At 39.3% G+C, this 21991-nt stretch overlaps 1 protein-coding gene across 1 annotated transcript; it reads left to right on the top strand.

Annotated features, from left to right (window-relative positions):
- The first annotated feature begins 1302 nt into the window (after window positions 1–1302).
- On the top strand, window positions 1303–21419 carry LOC136549617 (myosin-6-like). Its single transcript, XM_066540963.1, has 39 exons — window positions 1303–1628; window positions 2477–2605; window positions 2897–3040; window positions 3394–3539; window positions 3621–3777; window positions 3981–4039; window positions 4168–4327; window positions 4509–4658; window positions 4739–4875; window positions 4954–5100; window positions 5203–5304; window positions 6379–6436; window positions 6556–6657; window positions 7001–7038; window positions 7108–7234; window positions 8325–8492; window positions 8569–8700; window positions 9340–9449; window positions 9533–9593; window positions 10242–10419; window positions 10519–10724; window positions 11348–11467; window positions 11897–11995; window positions 13445–13654; window positions 15649–15788; window positions 15891–15999; window positions 16152–16190; window positions 16267–16347; window positions 16445–16615; window positions 16730–16879; window positions 17554–17727; window positions 18042–18194; window positions 18268–18338; window positions 18429–18528; window positions 18952–19008; window positions 20174–20230; window positions 20304–20384; window positions 20723–20808; window positions 20895–21419. Exons 1-39 carry the CDS (start codon window positions 1626–1628, stop codon window positions 21007–21009), a joined length of 4527 nt encoding a protein of 1508 aa, XP_066397060.1. The 5' UTR covers window positions 1303–1625; the 3' UTR covers window positions 21010–21419.
- Window positions 21420–21991: the final 572 nt, after the last annotated feature.

The raw sequence follows: 21991 nt of genomic DNA, 5'->3' as shown, positions 1-21991 counted from the left end.
CGTAAGTCTAAATTAATGCCAAGAGCAACTGGTCCTTATAAGATCATTGAGAAAATAAATGATAATGCCTACAAACTTGAATTGCCACCCGAGTTCGGGATTAGTCCCACCTTTAACATTGCAGATTTGAAACCTTATTTGGAAGAAGAAGATGAGCTTGAGTCGAGGACGACTTCAGTTCAAGAGGGGGAGGATGATGAGGAGATCACTTCTTCAGAGGTACCCGCTGATCCTCCAAACGTCATGCAAGGTCAATGACCCAGGCTCGAAAGCGACAACTCAATTTAGAGGTGAGCTCGTTCTTAAGCGATACTTTTCATACTTTTGAGAATAGACTACTACTTAATGATGTTATCTTGCTTAGAAATATTGGAGAGGATCATGAAGGGCTTAGAGGAAGTGGTGAAGGTGATGATGATCAACAAGGACGTCCAACACAAGTCGGAGGCCCAGTCCAACAAGAATTCGAGTCTGCCTCGGCCTTCAGGACCAGTCTGCCTTAAATTGGTCACCCAGGACGCATTCGGACTCCGTTTTCGATGATCCACATATAGATGGAAAGCTAATTTGATAAGAAAGTCAATCCAAGTGGTTTCACGTCAAAAGCTGTTCGGAATCAATGGGAATCGTCCAAACAAGTCAACGTCCAGAATCTGTCAGGGTGCTGCGACACCGTCTTTTGGTCCGTTGGACCATGTATCGAGTTTGGGCCCATTAGGGACGCGTCCAGTGGTCTTGCACGACCCTAGAGTCTTCATAAACAGCCGTCGCCCCTCTATTAGAGTTCGGGTTTTGCTTAGATTAATCTGTTAAGAACAGTTTCGCTGTTCATCGATTTGTGAGACCCCAACTTCGTAAGTTTAATTATTTATCTGCAATTTGGTTGTGTTATTTCTTATTCTTACTTGTGTTCTTTGTTGCGCAGGTAGGGATTAGCCTTCTTGGCGAGGTCAACTTGGTCCATGACTTGGTTGATAACTAGAGGAGCTATGGTACTATGATTGCAGGGTTCGATCTTTCGATTTGAAGCCGGATCGGTGTGTCACTCTCCGCCACAACGATAGTTACCATCACCTGACGGAAGATCGGGATCCCCGTCTCCATTAAAGATGACATGTGGGGCCCGTGTGTCAGTGACAGAGATAATGAAGTATACGTCTTCGTACACGCCTGTAGCTAGACTCAGGCCATACGTATTCAGTGATATTTTTATAGAAAATAAAGACCAATAGTCCCGACATCCAAAATCAATTAACCCTTTGTTTAATCTGGCCACTCGAGTTCCCACTCGTCCCCAACTTCTCCCTCCCCCGTCGACTCGGTCCTCGCTCTCGCCTCCCCGCAGCTCGCTAGGCGCTAGTCGCCTTCCTCCCTTGGAAGGAAAATACAAACAAACACGAAACGCAGGTCCGAATCCAAATCTAGCGGCACGCTTCACGTTGCGATCCCGCGGACTCCACCCACCCCCGCGGCGGCAGCGCGGATCCCGCCGTGGGCTCGCGCGTCGGCCACTCCGGCGCTAACTCCCCTCTCGCGGCGGCGGGAGGGCGGTAGCGGCGATCGCGCTAGCGGAGCCGCTTCTTCGCCCTCGGCGCCGCCGGCCTTGATCCGGCCCCGCAGACGGAATGGTACGTGCTGCGATTTGCTTTTCGTCGCATTTATCTGTGCTTGTTACTTGTGCTTTGTCTGGGTAGTAGCGTGTTGGGGACTGCCCCGCTTGATGAGGGCGCCGAAATGCCGGCTCGGTTCGGGGTGTTTCCACGCCGTTTGGTGTGATCGTTTAGTTGAAGCAGTTGTGTATCGTGCGATCATTGACATTGAGATAAACACGTCTTATTGAACCGGTCATAATTTCGGGAAATGGTGTACCTAGGATATGAATCGGGACAGCATTTTGTTGTTCCTTCCTTCGTCTGGCTGTGATTGTGCAATGTGGTGAGGTTGGGGTCTCTGCCTCAGCCCCTCATACCGTCTTATGGTAGATTCGATCTTGTTCTTCTCACTGAGACACTCGGATCATCTCATGGAACTTGATCAAGGTTTTTGTGATACTGCTGGGCTAGCTTTAATTAAGAATACTTAGGACCTTTATTCTCTGTTTGGTTCATTATTTCTCCAATCAGTGTGCAAAAATGGGCACCTAAATCATTGGACAATGTCTATGGATGCTTTATATATACTTCTTTTCACACTTTTAGTTTAAATGTGGGCAAGAAACTTAGGTTATGTGTCCTGTTATCACCAGATGTGGATCCTCATATGCCAGTTGTAACTTCAAACACAATGGAATGATCTGATATTCAGGAACTTCTCAACTATTATTTTGTCAATAAATGTGTCTCCTCATTGTAATTTTGGATTGAGATATTGTAGTTGTTACTATTCTTTCTTCACTCATCGTCCTTCGTACTTGTTAGTTTACTGTAATGACTGGTTAACTGACATTAGTTGTGTTCTTGTGCATATTCTGTTGCAGGCATCCAAAGTCCGCTTTACAGTGGGTTCTCATGTTTGGGTTGAGGATGCTGAGGTGGCTTGGATTGATGGGCTGGTGGAGGAGGTCCAAGGAGATGAATTAATTATAAACTGCACTTCTGGGAAGAAGGTCAGTTATTAGTTCCATGATAGGTTTCTCTTTTTATTTTCTGCCAAAAGTGACATTTTGTTAGTTTATCTCGTCCTGATGGTTTGTCACTTTCTATTCATGCTTTACTGAGGCTGTTGCAGCACTTTTCTCCTAAAATTCTTTTTTATGCCTCAGGTTAATTGTTTTTAAGTCTGAATTTGTTAATTCATGAGTGTCAGACTATACCGCTATAGCTTATAAAAGTAAATTAATTTATTAAAGTATATGGATAATGATAAATAAAAATAAATAAACATATTTTGGTTACAGGTTACTGCCAATGTCTCAAGTGTGTATCCTAAGGATGCAGAAGCGAAGCGCTGTGGCGTTGAGGATATGACGAGGCTAGCTTATCTTAATGAACCAGGAGTTCTACAGAACTTAAAGTCTAGATATGCAATGAATGAAATATATGTAAGTTTTGTTGTTCAACATATCAACACTTCTTTTATTCTTTTTACTCATGTATACTTGGATCCAGTCCTGTGAGTTCTTGGTTATCTGACTCTTCAGTTCTTATATGCTCTCTAGGATGATAGTAGAGTTACTCGTTCGAATTACACCTCCTGGGTCCTGTCTGTATAGTGTTTATGTTTCATTGCTGTTCTTATTTTATTGGTGTTAATGTGTTTACTGTTTCTAGTTTCTATATTAGAGGAGTTTGGAATTCTGCAACTCTTCATCTGTTTATATTTTATAATATGCTCTAGTGTACCGAACAACCTTGTGGTCTGATCTAACCGCTTAAAGATGTTTGTCCTTTCCAGACTTATACTGGCAACATTTTAATAGCTGTTAATCCATTTCAAAGACTTCCCCACCTTTATAACAATCACATGATGGGAATCTATAAAGGCGCAGAATTTGGCGAGCTGAGCCCCCATCCTTTTGCCATTGCAGATCGTGCATATAGGTGTGTTTCAACCCTCCAAGGAAAACCCGAATATTTTATGCATTTATCGTGTTGCATGTGTCTGACATATTAACCATGCAGGCTTATGATGAATTATGGTAAAAGCCAAGCCATATTAGTGAGTGGTGAAAGTGGAGCTGGTAAGACAGAGAGCACTAAAAGTCTTATGCAGTATCTTGCATTTATGGGTGGTAAAGCTCAGTCTGGGGGAAGGTCAGTGCAACAACAAGTACTGGAGGTGAGGGCTCCAATTTCTCTTCTTGCTCTTGGGAATATTAGCAACCCAAAATAGTGGATGTATGGATTATGAACTGGCATCTTGGAATGTTTGTAAAGGAGCAAGCTGATCGTCCTGCAGGATTGCATCAAACTCACATTTCACCAATCTTAATGTCATTCTAGTGTCTTATACTATCTAATCGATCTATTTGATTGATGCAGTCCAATCCTGTTCTTGAGGCATTTGGAAATGCAAAAACAGTTAGGAATAATAATTCAAGGTAATGAACTTAAAAACATGGTTATTATTTGCTTTTTTCTGTTTCCAACAGTTGGCATTTGCTCATTTAGCACAATCTTTTTTATTTTTTCCTCATACTTTTTCGCTTTCTTTTATCTTATTACGCAGCCGTTTTGGTAAATTTGTTGAGATTCAGTTTGACAAGAATGGGAAGATCTCAGGAGCTGCCATAAGGACTTACCTCCTAGAAAGGTCTCGTGTCTGTCAAATATCTGATCCAGAAAGGAACTATCACTGCTTTTACATGCTATGTGCTGCACCACCTGAGGTAAAAAAATTCAACATGGCTACAAACCAAATTCTAAACTACAACTTTGTAAACAATAAATGTGGGGCAACTGTGTTCCCAGCCTACTATATTGTAGTACTACTTTTCTTTTGATGATGTAGATTTTTGCCATCAACTGTGACTTCAACTTTTGATCTGTGTTAAAATGTTGCTGTCGCAGGACCGTGAGAGATATAAACTGGGAGATGCCGCATCATTTCACTATCTTAACCAGTCTAGTTGCATTAAGCTTGATGGGATGGATGATGCTTCAGAATATATCATAACTAGGAGGGCAATGGACATTGTGGGCATCAGTTCTGATGAACAGGTATGTACATGTGTACGGTTGAAATCAATTTATTTTATCTGAAGATATTTGCTTATAACTTCTGTTGCCATTTCGTGCAGGATGCAATATTTAGAGTTGTCGCTGCTATTCTTCATTTGGGCAATGTGGAATTTTCAGAAGGGAGTGAAGCAGATTCTTCTGTACCCAAAGATGACAAGTCCCAGTTCCATCTTAGGACAGCTGCAGAGCTTTTCATGTATTAGTCCTTTCTTGTGCTCCCTCCGTAATATTGGCTTGTCATCTTTGGCATGACATGCATTTGACAACATTTCAGGTGTGATGAGAAGGCTCTTGAGGAATCTTTGTGTAAGCGAGTTATGGTAACACGTGGTGAAAGTATTGTGAAAAATTTAGATGCACGAGCAGCAGCTCTCAGTAGAGATGCATTGGCCAGAATTGTTTACTCTCGTTTGTTTGATTGGTAAGTTCTCACATTGTCAAGCAGTTTATTATTGTTGCTTTATAGTATGTTACTTCCGTAACATAAAAAGATAATTCACTTATGTTGCTGTTTTTTTTTCAGGCTTGTAAATAATATAAATACTTCAATAGGACAAGATCTAAGTTCAAAGCTTCTGATTGGTGTACTGGATATATATGGTTTTGAGAGTTTCAAGACAAACAGGTGCTTAACTGGTATGCCTTTGCGTTTAATCTTCTGTTTATGTTTATCAATGTCTTAATATAGTGTAATAAAGTCACGGCAGCAGTTTTTTTATTGGATAGTGGATATTGGTGATATGACGGGTTCAACATGTTCAAACTATGTTTGCTGCAATACAAAGCCATTCCATCTATTTTGAAGTTAAATCAAATGGCTTGTATTAGGATTATTTGTTTCATCACACATCTCAAGTCTTTGGAATTAATTCCAAATGGAAATTGTCGATTATGTAACATATAGGTCATACAATGCCAGTTAAAACAATGGCCTTCATGTGCTTAGAACGTAAACATTTTTTTCTGCTTTTTAACTAAAAGTGTAGTAGTATCAGCATATCTTCGGAGCTTTTCTCTTAATCTACTTTTTTTGGAGTGGCTCTTTGGTGTTGCAACATTTTTAGGGAACTCCAAATATATGAATGAAAAGCAGAGTGCATATTGTGACAATCATTCAATATGCATGTTGATTTCACTTTTTATATAGCAATAGGCTTTATCAGGGGAAAAGATCCTCCATGTTGCTTTAAAAAGATTCATTGCTTAAGTTGCCCTTTTGTAAAGCGGAAAAATAGCTTATTTGACCAAAGAAGAAAGAGTAATTCATATATGTGACTACAGGCCCAAAACATGCTAAATCAAATTCACAAATTGAAAGTGTGGTAATTGTGGAGATTCAAAAGAATAAAGGGATATGTAGCTATGGTCTTGACTCACAACACTTGCCGCACAAAAGAAAACCTTAAGGGAAACCAACATCATGTTGTTGTTGACATGAATGGGGACTCTGGGTTCAAAATTTGGCTGGAATATGTGCTCTTCTTTTTAGAGGTTGCAGCATGTAGTTTCTGCAGCTAATGGCTGCACTGGTTACGGTGATGCATAGTAATAGCGAAGTTATATACTCTCCTTATCAAGAGCCTTAAATCTTCCATAACTCTACTTAGTGAATGTTGTGTATGACATGAAACCATCTTGTTATCTTTTGATGTTACGAAACATAACAACTGTTATATGGTGATATTATGATATGCCACAGTTTCGAGCAGTTTTGCATCAACTTAACTAACGAGAAGCTGCAGCAACACTTTAATCAGGTTAGAGAATGAAAGTCTCAGTTCTTGAGAATGTTCTGCATTCTATGTTTTAGCATTGTCAAATAAAATTTGTTTTGTGTGATTATGTGTAATCATTCTTTTATATGTTTCATGAGCAGCATGTGTTTAAGATGGAACAAGAAGAATATACAAGGGAAGAAATTGATTGGAGTTATATCCAGTTCGTAGATAACCAAGAGATTCTTCATCTTATTGAGAAGGTGAACAACATACAGTATTCTTTGTAATGCTTTCTTTTATTATCCATATGTATTTATTTTCTGCATTGGTATGATCGTTTTTTTACCAGTGTGAATCTGTGACATTTTCTTTTACCTGCCTTCAGCTAGTTATTGCCTTTTTTAATTACTATTGTAGACTCATGTAACCTAGGATTGAATGTGGAATTATCTGATACCAATGATTATTGAACAAACTGGACGGGTCTGAGTTCAATGTGCAAATTTTTAAGTTTTTAACCATCTAGAGATGTTAGTTAAAAATTTCCATTGTAGTTTGGCTATACTGTGAGATTGCATTTTTGACATCTTTCGTTCAATACAGAAACCAGGGGGTATAATTGCTCTACTGGATGAAACTTGGTAAGTGAACTGTGAATATCTTGTTTGTAGTTCTGAGCGTTTCTAACATTGTCTTGTTTTGTGCTTCAGCATGTTGCGAAATTCAACCCATGAAATATTTGCTGAAAAGCTGTATCAAAAATTTAAGGGGAACCCACACTTCAGTAGGCCAAAGTTCTCACGGTCTGATTTCACTATTCATCACTACGCTGGAAATGTAAGGAGCATACTTGTTCTGTCTGCCCTACTATCCTTTGAAAGAATAATTCTTACATTCTTCACGAAATGTAAGATGCATTCATTGTGGACTTTGTGACAGTGTCACATATGATTGCGTACATTATATTAGATTGTATTCTCTGTTCCAACTTATAGGTCACTTTAGCTTTGCCCAAAGTCAAATTTCTCTAAATTTGACCAAGTTTGTAGAAAAATATATTAACATCTACAAGTTCAAATAAACAAACTATCAAGACATTTTTTTTCCTCGAACATACAGGAGAGCTCATCATTTATTAAATAAGAAGGATAAAAGGGTAAACAACCCTGGTTACACCAACACCCACACACCCAAAGAATCGCAATATTGCATATGCGTCTTTTTGCTATAAGTACACACGACCTGGAACGACCTAGCCCCTAGGAACAAGGTCTGACAAGAAAGAGATCCCTCGCGCTCCAGCCAATGTCCAAAGTTGGGCCTCCTCACATTTGTTCCTATGTTTCCAAAGTGTCCAAGCCTCGAGGATAATGAGGGAGTTGATGCTTCGTTGCAATTGTCATCGACCATCTCATCAGCTCTATACCACTAGTCCTCAAAAGAAGCATCATTGATCGTCGGTGCTAGAGTTTTGCAGCCCAAAGCAATTTAGGAGGGAGAACCAGAATTGCCTTGCAAACACACAGCTAGTGAGCAAGTGATCGATTGTTTCCTCAGCTTGGCGTTCTTATACATCTGTATTTTCTTTTTCTTTTTCACATGGTGCACAACTGCACATATGGAGATATTTTTGCAGATACATGTTTTGTAAAATAAATGCACTGAATTTTTTAGGTATACTATTGCATAAACCCAACTTACATGTAGATAAAGGATGTAAGTTTAGAATAATTCCCCTTTTCTAGCGCATCAATAAGCAACTTTTCAGCTTATGCTTTGTTCCTGTCGCTGGCAACAAAATCACTTACTGCACATGATGCATACATTTAACCTGGAGATGAATTAGTTCTGTGATCTCTTTCTATAACTGAACGGAGTATCCGAGTATGTGGCACAATATTATAAACACCATTTTCTTCTTATGCAGGTTACATATCAAACAGATCTGTTCTTGGATAAGAACATTGATTATGCTGTGAATGAGCATCAAGTTTTGTTACATGCTTCGAGATGTTCATTTGTTTCCAGTCTTTTTCCACCTTCTGAAGAATCAGCTAAATCTACAAAATTTACATCGATAGGTTCAAGCTTTAAGGTAAAACAGAATGTTGCTTGTCCCATCTTTTATAGCTTTGTTATCAGGAAACTTATTGTTTCTGATAACATTACAGCAACAATTACAAGCTTTGCTGGAAACTCTGAGTGCAACCGAGCCACATTACATCCGCTGCATAAAGCCCAATAATGTTCTCAAGCCAGCGATTTTCGAGAACAGTAATGTTCTCCAGCAACTTCGATGTGGGGTAAGACATTGTCACAAGCATTTTCACTGGAAGTACATGTTTTGACAGATATAGAATGGTTGAATAGAAAAATAAGAACAGCCTTATTCTGGTAAATCAAAATTATTTTGAACCATCTGCCCTTCTCCCTATTTAACCATATATGGAGGCTGCTAAACATTTGTTCATTTGAACTGATCTAAGGACAAAAGACATCTTGTGGACAAAACAGTGTACAGCATACAGGTACTACTGTCCCAAAAAGAGTGCACATTAGATTTGTCAAAGTCAAAGTATTTCAAGTTTGACTAAATTTATAGAAAGTAGTGTCAGCAATCATGGTTCCAAATAGGTATACTATAAAAATGCATTCCATGATGAATCTAATGACACTTATTTGATATAATAAATATTAGTATTTTTTTTTGTAAAAAATTGATCAAATGAAGATGGTCTTGACCTAGCGCTGTAGCTAGAAGTGCACTCTTTCTGGTACTGAGGGGGTATATTATAAAATATCAACTTTCTGCAGTACACATGGTAGCGGTATGCCCAGGGATTTTTATGCTTTTAAATCGTGCTCTTAATGCAGTATTTTTTATGAACTAGCTGTTGAAGATAGAGATGCTAAACTGATACATTACCTAATCTTGTAAACAGGGAGTATTAGAGGCAATAAGAATAAGCTGTCTAGGATATCCAACAAGGAGGAGATTTGACGAATTTGTTGACCGTTTTGGTGTTTTACTACCTGAAGTTCTTGGTGAAAGGTATTCTTAATACCTTGATCTGGTCTTTTGCATTTTGGTTTCCATTTTGATCTTACATTTTGTACTTACTGTTATATTGGCAGTTATGATGAAGTTACTGCTACAAACATGCTTCTTGAGAAAGTCAATCTCACAGGCTATCAGGTCAGCTACAAGTGGCTGAAATTAGTAGTTTTGATGTGTTTAAATCAATCAAATTTTCCAATAGTACTATGTTTGGTCTTTCTTTGGCTTCTCTACTGCTTCCCTTCATCGTGATTCAACATATTTCCTGTATTCTCGTAATCTTGTAAATACTAAGGCCCTGTTTGGAATGGGATTTTTTTTTCTTGTTCCTGTGTTTTTCCTGCGAAATTAAACTGATTCATGTGAAATTCCTTCATGATTCCTGTAAAATTCCTGTGTTCCAAACAGGCCCTAAAAGGCCACTCCAGTAAGCAGTTCTAGTTGAATGGTATATACTTTCTTGCCTCAGCCTTTATGTTGCTCCCAGAAAAATCCCATGTGGAGGTTAGTTCTACTTTAGTTTTATGGTTTGATGGCTTAGGAGATTGGGTCAATTTCAACCCAAACAATGGACATGTTGTCTTGATGTCATGAGAAAAATATTTGCAACTCCTCAAAAATAAAGTCGAGGACAACCTTGTATATATTTTGTCGTTGCATCATGGGAATTGTTAATAAGAGAAACACTAAGTGCAATGCAATATCTCCATCCTCATCTGGACAAGTTGCTGCTTCTGTAGTTCTAGCTTTAATATGCTAATTTGAATTACTCTTTGTAATTTACAGATAGGGAAAACTAAATTGTTTTTACGTGCTGGTCAAATGGCTGAATTAGATGCTCTGAGAACTGAGGTCTTGGGCCGTTCTGCTAGTAAAATCCAGAGAAAAGTACGGTCATACCTGGCTCGCAAAAATTTCATTCAACTGCGAATATCTGCTACTCAGCTCCAGGCTATTTGCAGAGGTACATCTTAAATAGTGCTGAAGATAAATAAAAAAATGTTTTTGTAATATCTCTGATTTTTAAGTAGAGATAATGATTGCTGAACTGTGATAACTGAAGGACAAATTGCAAGGCATTATTACGAAGATCTCCGTAGGGAGGCTGCTTCATTGATCATACAAACCTGCTACCGTATGCACTTTGCAAGGAAGAACTACAGAAATCTCTGTACTGCATCAACTACTATCCAATCTGGTCTACGTGGTATGGCTGCTCGCAAGGAACTTCAGTTCCGTCAGCAAACAAATGCTGTAGTGATCATTCAGGTAATGATCTCAGGTCTCCTTTTTAGTTTCTTTAAATTAAAAGCATCTAATTTTCAGTCATCCATTCAAAGTCTTATCCTTTTGTGTATAAAAAATAAATGGTTTGGATCATGCTACTAGGGCAGTCAAACTATGATTATGTTTGCTTATGTTTTCATATCCATATTCAATTATTGACTAAAGTCTATCATGTTTACCTAGGGATTGTTATATCTTTTTCTGCACCTCCATTTCCTGAATAAGTTTGTATTTACACTTATTATGATTATAATTTTTAAGTACATGTTTTATTACTTGCCTCTATGCCGCAAATAAGAAGGGCGGGCCTGGTGAAGCGGTAGAGTCTTACCGCCTGTGACCGTAAGGTCCCGGGTTCGAGTCGCGGTCTCCTCGCATTGCACAGGCGAGGGTAAGGCTTGCCACTGACACCCGCAAATAAATTACCAAGTTAAGAATTCCAGATGACTTTCTTTTTAATCTCGAGTAGCTTTATTTCTTCAAGTATAATTATTCAATTAGATGCCTGTTCAAGCCTGTGCATCTGCATCCATATTTTACTAATCACTCTTTTACTTCATTTATGGTCCAATACATCCTCGCTTTTACTGATTTGCCCTCCACAGAGTTTCTGGCGTAGTTATGTAGCACGCTCTCGATTCATGAGCTTGAAGAAGGCAGCCATTGCTACCCAATGTGCTTGGAGAGGAAGAGTGGCCAGAAAAGAGCTTCGGAAACTTAAAATGGTAAGAAACTCTGTTGTAAATGGCCTGACTATATTTTACTTTATTAGTTATTGGCGTGCTTCTGCAGTATTTCTTTTTATTCCAATGTCTATGCATAATAGATGTCTGATGAATTATCAAAAAAGGTGTACATATCATTACGTTATCGATTGACAACTGGGTATATATACACATGAAAATGAGGCCATGTCTTCATGGGCCAAACTCGATTTATAGGCCAAGTCCTTATGGAGTTATGGTCAGTAAAAGCTTATGGTCCTTATGGGCCAACTCATCTGCAATTGCACCTAATGGCCATAAGTCTAGCCATTACACTTCTGGTACTCTGGAGCCTGGATCAACAATGGGGACTGAGTTAGAGTTATGTAAACTAATCATTGTTTAAGCTACATTATCTACTAACTTCACCTCACTTTTTTGTATTTTCAGGCTGCTAAAGAAACTGGTGCTCTCCAAGCTGCCAAGAATAAATTAGAGAAGCAAGTTGAGGAGCTCACCTGGCGGCTGCAACTAGAGAAACGCATGAGGGTAAAGTTTTTGTTTACTTTATTTGACAGATGCTCTGGCTTTCTGTATTTGCATGGAAGAGGACATTAAAAAAATTGACTGCATGACGCCACAGGGTTTTAGTTATGCCATATCGCCTAGGCGTTGCCTAGAAGGCGCCTAGGCGTCCAGGCGTATCCCCAGCGCCACAAGACGCCGCAACGCCTCAAAAACCATGCTTCTGACCACACAACATATGTATTATGACCTATATACTCAACTTTTCTGAATGGATCCAAAAATATGCAGTTGCTAGAGCACATGAATACACTTAAGTGGGTTTTTGTGGTTATCTTAATTTTTTTGTTATTTATCATTCTATTGTATACAGTTAGCTTCTAAAGCCAACTAGTTCTTTTCCAGTTCCAACCAGTTTGAAGTTGATTGTTATCTAAGGATGCAAGTGGATTGGATTGGATTGGCTTGATCCATTTGTCTCATCCTAGCCCATTTTGTTTACTGAATATATAAACAATGTATCATATGAGTTAGGAAGTGCACAGTATTTAATGGAGATGGTCGATCATCTTACATTCCTATTGTAATTGTTCACTGCAAAGTAGCTATCTATTGTCTGAATTTCAGTATTACTGCTACAATATAGTAGTAACTCCCAGTTTTGTGGTAAACTTTATCCATTTAAGTAAGGTTAATTTAAAACAGATATGTAACTTTGTAACATGGACTGTAACTGTTGGCACAACCTAGGTCAATAAGGGCCTGTTTGGTTCACCACTGAGGAGAGCCTGGCTGGTATCTACCAGCCAGACTGCGCAGGGACAGGCCAAAGGCATGCAACCATTTGTTGTTTGGTTCACTGAATCTAGAAGACCAGGCTGAGCAGAGCACTTGTTTGGTTGGCTGCATCAATATATGTTATATTGCGTTGAAATAAAAAACAAGTATTAAGATAATATTTATTTTGCTTGAATCGATTGTATAGTACTCCCACCGTTTCAAATTGTAATCGTTCTGGCTTTTCTAGATACATAGCTTTTGCCATGCACCTAGATATACATTACGTCTAGATGCATAGTAAAAGCCATGTACCTAGACAAGCCAGAACGGCTTACAATTTGGAATGGAGTACTTATTTTCAACATATTCAGCCTTAATGTACATTGAAATACATTAATATGCCTTAAATTATGCTAATTCATCATTAACCTGCTAATACATTGCATCCCGTGAGCCTGGCTCTGGAGAAATGGGTCTCATTCTCGTTCCTGGAGAGCCAGGCTCGCTGGTCCCTTCTGCACGCTGCGGGACAGGCCCAAACCATCGCCCAGGCAACCAAACACAGTGCACCGTTGTCCATGGAGCCTGGCTGGTGTAGATACAGGAAACCAAACATGCCCTAAAAACATTTATATTAGCTCTAGTCATCTAATGCCTCTGTAAGTACCTTATGTATGTTTTCCCTGGCTGCAGACTGACATGGAAGAAGCCAAGACACAAGAAAATCGGAAGTTGCAACAACAATTGCAGGAACTGCAATTGCAGTCCAAGGAGACCAAAGATCTGTTGAAAAGGGAACGGGAAATTGCAAAAGAAGCGCTGGAAAAAGCTTCGTTAGTACCAGAGGTCCAAGTTGATACAACTCTTATTGATAAACTCACTGCTGAGAATGAGAATCTTAAGGTATGCACGGTGAATGAGTTTACTGTTCATTGCATCAGATTTGTTCATCTGCTGGTGTAATATATTATTGAGAACCTTCAAATTGAGTTAAATGCATATTGCATAAAACTACATCATAAATTTGTGCTAAGGACTTAAAGGCAAACTTATTTGATGAGAATTGAAGTACACTTTGTAGACTGCAACATTTAGTATCCTACTATGAAAAATACTAATGAGCTATGCCTCGAAGCATGCTAATCCTCCATCTGGTTGATGGTGCTGCTGCCTTGAGCAGACCAGGAAACTTTAGTCTCGAATGGGAATAATTTAGTTTTGCAGGTGCTTATGGAGGCTTGAACCATATGAAACCATATTGTTTGTGTAACAACCTAGCTTACAGTACACTAGAGAGGGTCCTGACCCCCTAGAGCGCCCGAAGGCGTGTTGTATCGAACTTTTCCTCTACCTTAATACAAAGACGCAAACCTTTTGCCTGATCGAGAAAAAAAAAATGTTGTTTGAACATAACCATGTTGCTACAAGTCATGGTATTGTGCTTAAATATTTTTCTCTCAAACACGCAAGAGATTTGCCCATCATTTCATTAAGAGAGAAAAAAAGAAGAAAAAGTACAGAGGGAGAAGAATCCCCCTCCCCAAGGGAAACACTAGACCAGAGCAACTAGCCTTCCACAACTAACAAGACCTGTGACTATGGGACGCAATGCCAAAGAAACTAGTCTAGCATAGGCAAAGTGACAGAGTACCAACAAAAACTTAGGGAAAATTTTAACCCACGACAAGCGACCCAGCCAATAGCTCCTGGAGTCCTTTTGCACCAGCAGAGCACTATAGGATGCATTCATTTGTGATTGTCCGCAATAAATTGTGATGCTTGGACTTGCACCATTAAAGACACTCAATTCCTGTGCTTCCAACTTTCCCAGGCCGCCAGGGAAATGAGTGTATTAAGCCCTTTTTCATCTCCTTAGGTACCTTGATTGCCTGGTACCACCAACTTGAAAATTTGCTAGTAGAAACCGGGCCGATGGAGCTCAACCCCAACCAATCTCTGAAAAATATTAAACTAGACCTGTCTAGCAAAGACGCAAGAGATCAACAAATGCTGGATGGACCTCTACTGCCTGACTGCAAAGAGGACAGGCCGCTGGATGAGGGAGTCCTCTCTTTGCTAGGCGATCATCAGTCCAGCATCTGTTGTTGATTGCAAGCCAGATGAAGAACTTGCAGTTTTGAGGAGACCAGCTCTTCCAAATTCTTTTCCATGGAGCAAAGTGAATGGAGCCACAAAAGTAAGCATTATAGGCTGATTTGCTAGAATAAATACCAAACCTGGTGAGCTTCCATCGGTGCTGATCTTCAACCTCCTCTTGTAGCAACATACTATCAACCAAATCCCATAGGAGATACTCAGGACTGGGACAGAGAGTGTACCTTTAACGTCTGAGACCCAACGGCGGGTCTCCAAACTCCAAAGCATGTGCTTAAATATTGTTGATGCGAATTATCCTAGTAACTTTAGTTGTCTGTAACTCAAAACATAAGCATGGTCTGTTTTGACCGTTAAATTGATAAATTGTATTTTTGGTTTTTGAATCCACTATAGTCATCTCCAGACTCCAGGTGCTTATCTATGATTTTTTTATTAATCTACTTTTCTTTTTGGTTTCCCAACATGGTTTCGACACCAATATTAAACAACCACCATTCAACCATTGTATCGCCTTGGAGAAACTTCCCAATCTTACCTGGTGAATTCTAGCAAATGGTCATGGTGAAATGCTCATCTTTTCCTTGTAGCCCTTGCTTTCAGGAAAGCTAACAAATGCTGATTGGAAGTGCCTCTTGATCTATCTTAGTTCTTTCACTGAAGCTTGTGATACCATCTGGCTCTATAAATTCATTTCTTTTCCTTTCATTTACCTCTTTCCTATCTTTCCTTTATATTACTACAAAAGATGCTGACATTGCCCTGTTGTTTTAAACTTCTAGGCTTTAGTGGGCTCTCTTGAGACCAAAATTGATGAAACAGAACAGAAGTTTGAAGAAATGAAGAAAGCAAGGGAAGAGTGGCTGAAGAAAGCTACAGATGCCGAGTCAAAGATAAATGAACTGACCAACACAATGCTAAGGTTAGCGTTGTCTACATATGTAATCTTTTTTTTTTTGTGCTGATGCATCATGTACATGTTTTACGGATTGCTTTGAAAATTGTCTATTCTGCATGGTGGCAGTTTTCAACAAAAGGTAACTACTATGGAAGCAGAAAATCAACTACTTCGGCAGCAGGCACTGTTGCGTACTCCTGTTAGAACAATACCTGAAAACGCATCTCCGAAATCTGTATGTGGTCTCTCCATTCCACGTTTTAGTACAAATGTTCACCTGTTGATGTTTTCTTTTTTGTATTTCTACTTCTGCATATTTTACTTGTTAATATTTTAAACTAAACATTTTCATTGTTGAAATGTTTCAATGTCTTTCTACCTTTGCAGAATTTGACTAATGGCAGTCCACGCATTGATGAACAAAAGGTCAGAAGCATAATATATTCAATTGCCAACTACCAGTTCTGTTATGTTTGAATCTAAAATTGATCACTCTCTCCAGACACCTCATGGAACTCCTCCTGCTCCCAAAGATTATGGGAGCTTTGGACAGCCTAGAGCATCCTTTTTTGAGAGGCAGCATGTATGTTAAAACTTTCACATCTGTATGTTTTAAACCATTTAGTGTGTTTATAGGACGATATATCATGTGAAGCTCCCCTGAACCATACTTTTTGCAGGAGAGTGTTGATGCACTTATAAACTGTGTTAGTGAAAATATTGGCTTTAGTGAAGGAAAGCCGGTTGCTGCAATAACCGTATACAAGTGTCTTGTTCATTGGAAGATTTTTGAAACAGAGAAAACAAGTGTTTTTGATCGGCTTATTCAAATTTTTGGTTCTGCGATGCAGGTATCCTGTGCTTTGTGTTCTATATGTTTTTTACAAGGATCCATGTTCCACAAACATTTTTTCCAAGTTATATCTCAGTAAATTTATTCCTCAACGGTTGATGTTGTATTTCAGAAACACGATAGCAATGAGGATCTTGCATACTGGCTATCAAATTCATCAACTTTATTGATCATGCTTCAAAAGAGCCTAAAAGCAGCTGGCTCAACAGGAACTAGTCCACAGAAAAGGCCACAGACTCAATCATCATTCCTTGGGAGGATGGTACGTTTCATCAATTACTCTTGGAGTTGACTCACATGCCTGTCTTCTTGACAACATGATATTCTTTTTGGTTTCCCAACATGGTTTCGACACCAAGATTAAACAACCACCATTCAACCATCGTATCGCCTTGAAGAAACTTCCCAATCTTACCTGGTGAATTCTAGCAAATGGTCATGGTGAAATGCTCATCTTTTCCTTGTAGCCCTTGCTTTCAGGAAAGCTAACAAATGCTGTTTGGAAGTGCCCCTTGATCTATCTTAGTTCTTTCACTGAAGCTTGTGATACCATCTGGCTCTATAAATTCATTTCTTTTCCTTTCATTTACCTCTTTCCTATCTTTCCTTTATATTACTACAAAAGATGGTGACATGGCCCTGTTGTTTTAAACTTCTAGGCTTTAGTGGGCTCTCTTGACAAGAATCAATATTGTAATTTTGAGTACATTTTTGTGTAAAAATAAAAGGTTTTCATTGAACATGGATTAAGTGGGGTACAAGGTACAATAATTTGGAACACTTCGCTCTGGTGCATATTTTGTTGTTTATGATCCAAATTCTTCATAGTGCCATCTGGACAGGATGTGTTCTGAATCTGAACATGCCATAGTTTTGTTATTCTCATTATATAAGGTTGGCACTTGATGACCGCATCTGCTGATGTCATTTTTACAGGTATTCCGCTCTTCTAACATCACAGTTGATATGGACCTTGTGCGCCAAATTGAGGCGAAGTATCCTGCTTTTCTTTTTAAGCAGCAACTTACAGCATTTGTGGAAGGCTTATACGGTATGATACGAGACAATGTGAAGAAAGATCTTTCTTCATTGTTGGCATATGCTATTCAGGTATCTTACTTACCATGTGTTCTTCATTGGCAACCTTGTGTTTTTAGTTTTTTTTCCTCGCATACATAGGAGAGCTGTTAAAAAATACAACACAACCCCACACCTACATTACGTGCACTCCTTTGACTATTAACGACATCTACCAAGCTACCGAGTCAAAATTGGCAGCTACATCAAGCTGCACCAAACCTCAAGCTCCCACTAAACGCCATAGCTGCCCATCCTCGGTTCCTCCAATACCTTCAAAGGATGAGTTGTTGCTATGTTTTTAGTGTCTTCATTAGTTAAACTTTTGGATCACGTTGTGACTGCAGGTCCCAAGAACTGTGAAAGCTAGTATGGTGAGAGGCCGTTCTTTTGGGTCATCGAGTTTGCCAAGGGGACGTTCATTTTCGACTCAAGGTAGTTATTGGCAGGCGATAGTCGACAATTTGAGTGAACTCCTGAAAATTTTTCAAGACAACTGTGTAAGTTTCAACTTATTCAAAATATCTTCCCTATAACTCTGGGTATTGTTCTAAACATCTGCTGAACTTCTAGGTCCCATCTATTTTTATCCGGAAGATATTTACCCAGGTTTTCTCATTTATCAATGCACAACTTTTCAATAGGTAAGTTATATGATGACTTCAGCCATCTAGTGCTTTGCCATTTTTCTCCAATGCATAGATTGCTTACAATGTCACAACACTGTTCTGCAGCCTTCTTGTACGTCATGAATGCTGCTCTTTCAGTAATGGAGAATATGTGAAACAAGGATTGGCACAACTAGAGGTGTGGTGTGGAGAAGTCAAGCCAGAGGTAATCATACATGTGCAGTTGCTGCATATATCTGAACCTGAGCTTTTCTGTACCAGTTTCCTCTGATGCACGTTGTTGAAATCTTTTTTCCCTAGTTGCATAAGCCATAATGTTAAAAGTTAAAATGAGTTTTGAATTCCTATGTACCCTAGATACATTTTTCTTTGCAGAATTTAAAGCAATAGAGGGGGTTCTCTTGTGAGGTAGAGCAAAATTGTCCATTATACTTGCATCTCTTGGGTGCGATATATGCTCATCTTGTAAAACCCCTCTATTTTCCCTCTCTAATCTTGCGTTCTTGCTATCATTTTAGAGGACTATTATATCATTGTATTTCTCGTGGCTCAATATGGAAATGCAAATATAAACATTAAGTATGCATTTTGTTTATTTTGCTCCCACCTAACTGTTATATGCTAACAGTATGCAGGATCTGCGTTGGATGAACTCAAGCATATCAGGCAAGCTGTCGATTTCTTGGTATGTGACTTTTATTTTAGTTCCAGTCTTTAGTTCTTTATACTATCTTGGACTGCTCACCTGAACAGTTTGTTGAGACCTATGCTTATAGATTGTCCAAGTCGTATAAAACATGGTTAGGTAGTGTGAACTGAGAAATTGTTAAACAAGTAGCAAGATATAGCATTGACTTAGTCATGGTTGGTGTTTCCAGATTGTTGAAGGTGTCACATTTTTACATGATACCTGAATAGAGGGAAGTGAGTATAATAGCTTTCTGGAGTGGATCTTTTTTTAATAATTGGAGAAAAAGGAAAGACAACCAATGTTCTGTTGTGGATGCTTTTTCTGGTCATGTCTACAGGCACTGTATGTGTGTAGCTTTAGCAGCAGAGCATCACACCTGGCCTGGCGCCCATGATACATTAGTTGGATGTTGTTAGGGATAGATTGTTAGTTTGATTTAGTTAGGTGTAAAATATTTATTTAGCTTGAGGGGTGGTCCTTACATGCAATCTCCTGATCTGGTTCAATCCCTTCACCCACTGCTTTCTTTCCACTGCGTCCCGATCCCGAACAAAGAGTAATCAGCTTTTTTTTTGGAAAAATAAATGGTAGGCTCCTCTGCGAGCTGATTTACAGCTTCTACTTTGTAAATAAAGCATGTTCTTTCCAATTCCAAATCTATATTGCTACTCGAATAGTTTGAACCTGTACATACCAAACTCATACCACTTCCTATTGGGCAGCATAGACCACTTTTGGGATGTTGCCCTTGACAGTGAACTTAAGTCAGTCCCTAACATATATGTAGAATAATAGAGAGATTAGGGGAAACACCACACACCCAACGTGGGGGGGTGACCTTCATATATATAGCCAATATGGCTGAGTGTACATGCAATACATGGCAGGTGCTAATCACACTAAATATAGACTTGCCTAATATGCACTTGCCTAATGTACATATCTATCAATATAATGACCTGCACTTCTCCCGCATGTTCAAGAAAAAGAAGACGGTCCCTAATTAATATTTTCCGCTTGGTAATTGACACAGGCATTTATTGCAGCTGATGGTTATATTTTGTGTCTCCTTAAAGAATATGCAATTTGAATTCTCATTATGACAATACTGATATATGAATTCTCAATACAACAATACTGATATATTTATGTTGTCTAGGTCATATTCAAAAAGTTCAGGATTTCATATGATGAAATTGTCAATGATCTCTGCCCAGTAAGTGCTCTCTGTCACGCACACAACCCACGTTCTTATTCACTCACACTAAATCTATTCTGGTACTTTCCAGGTACTAAGCGTGCAGCAGCTTTACAAAATATGCACTCAGTACTGGGATGACAAATATAATACAGAGAGCGTGTCAGAAGAGGTAACAAGGGAAAATCATTTTCTTATGCTAAAAGTTAATAGTTATAGTCAGTTTCATTCCGCCCTGGATGCAAATGGAATGCCATAAGCACAATTTCTGCATGCAGTTTTATGGAAAATTTATTTGGATTCTAAGTTCATGTAATATGGAATAGTACAGTTTTGAATATAAGTAATACCACTTATGTTCAGTCAAATGTTATTTCTTCCAAATTTCACCGTTTCTCTTGTACCCTTGTTTCTGCTCTTTGAATTTGACATTTTTCCTATTCATAGCATACAGAGCAGACAACTAATAGCGGCCTAGTGGGTGCTGATTGATTTGCTACTTGACTGTAGGTCCTTGAGGAGATGCTAACATTGATGACCAAGGAATCAAGCCAGGACACTCTGGAGAACACCTTTCTACTGGATGATGAAATTAGGTGTGTAAAGGATTTAATTCGCCATTATTATGTTGCTTACATGACTCCGAGGATGTGCTTAATCCTTGACATTTTACTTTCTGTAGCATGCCCATATCACTTGAGGAGATAGCAGATTCTATGGATGCCAAAGAATTTCAGAATGTTGCCCCACCACAAGAGCTTACTGCAATTCCTGCCTTTCAATTCTTGAAGAGCTGAGCCCTGGAAGGGCTAGGCCTACGTTGCTGCACGGGCATACGCAGATACATATTCTTCCATCAGATGTAAAATTCAACCTAGGGTTTCCCTTCTCCTTGTGCTATGTAATTATTTTTGTCCTTATAGGTTGGTTTGTTGTCTCAAGTTTCAGTTGGCTCGGTTGGGAATAGGCAAGTTGTAAGTTGTTAGTTGAGGTTGGGATAGTTTTTTTTGTTCTGCCTCCTGAGATGCGTGTGTGCAGCACACTTAGACTGAAATCCTCGTATTTTCGTTGTATAACGGTAGCAGCTAGGGATCCGTTGAAAATCATTCTTTTATCCAAATTTGATTGGATTTGGTTCTGCAGAGAAATGTGAATAACTTGTATAGTTAAATTATTATATGGAAATATGTGTTCTGGAATTGTCTCATCTGTGCTTTCAAGAAAAGACTTCTTTTTCATTTGAGCGCTGTTTTACTTTGCCCTCTTACATGTCCTTTTCCTTTTGTTCTCCCCTTTTTAATTTGTGCAGCTAAAGAAGCAGTTAGAAATTTTAACCTGGCCTGGTTGGTAATTAGCGCGGGTTGCCTGCTTAATGGAGGTACTGGCCTGGTACAGGCAACTGTATTTGCCTGGCATTAATGGAGGTAATTAGCATCATTTAGTCTTCTCTATTTTTCGCTGAAAACAACAAAGAGAAAATGTTGCGTGGAAATGCTGTAACCCGAGCGTCCGGCGCCAGACAGACTGCAGGCTCACTACTCATTCTCTGAATTAATTCTTATCCACCCATTTCTCCACTCACCAACACCGCCTCCTGTGTGCCTCTTCTATACTCGTATCTGCTCACCCCACTCCATCTTGCCACGCCTCCTTTCCCCATCGTGCCTCGTCCCTCGCTGCACCATGCACTTCCCTCCACTGTTGCACCCCATCGCCGGCCACGCACGTGCCACATCCCCTGCCGCGCCCCACTCCACCACCTCATTGGTCACGGCCACG

This window comes from Miscanthus floridulus, chromosome 4, assembly GCF_019320115.1.
Source record: "Miscanthus floridulus cultivar M001 chromosome 4, ASM1932011v1, whole genome shotgun sequence".
In the NCBI taxonomy this organism is placed as follows: domain Eukaryota; kingdom Viridiplantae; phylum Streptophyta; class Magnoliopsida; order Poales; family Poaceae; genus Miscanthus; species Miscanthus floridulus.
This window is presented reverse-complemented; position numbering and strand designations above follow the sequence as displayed.

Coding starts and splice junctions, on each gene's coding strand:
- LOC136549617 (XM_066540963.1), top strand. Junction 4,328..4,508: donor TATGTGCTGCACCACCTGAG/GTAAAAAAATTC, acceptor TTGCTGTCGCAG/GACCGTGAGAGATATAAACT. Junction 18,339..18,428: donor AATGCACAACTTTTCAATAG/GTAAGTTATATG, acceptor ACTGTTCTGCAG/CCTTCTTGTACGTCATGAAT.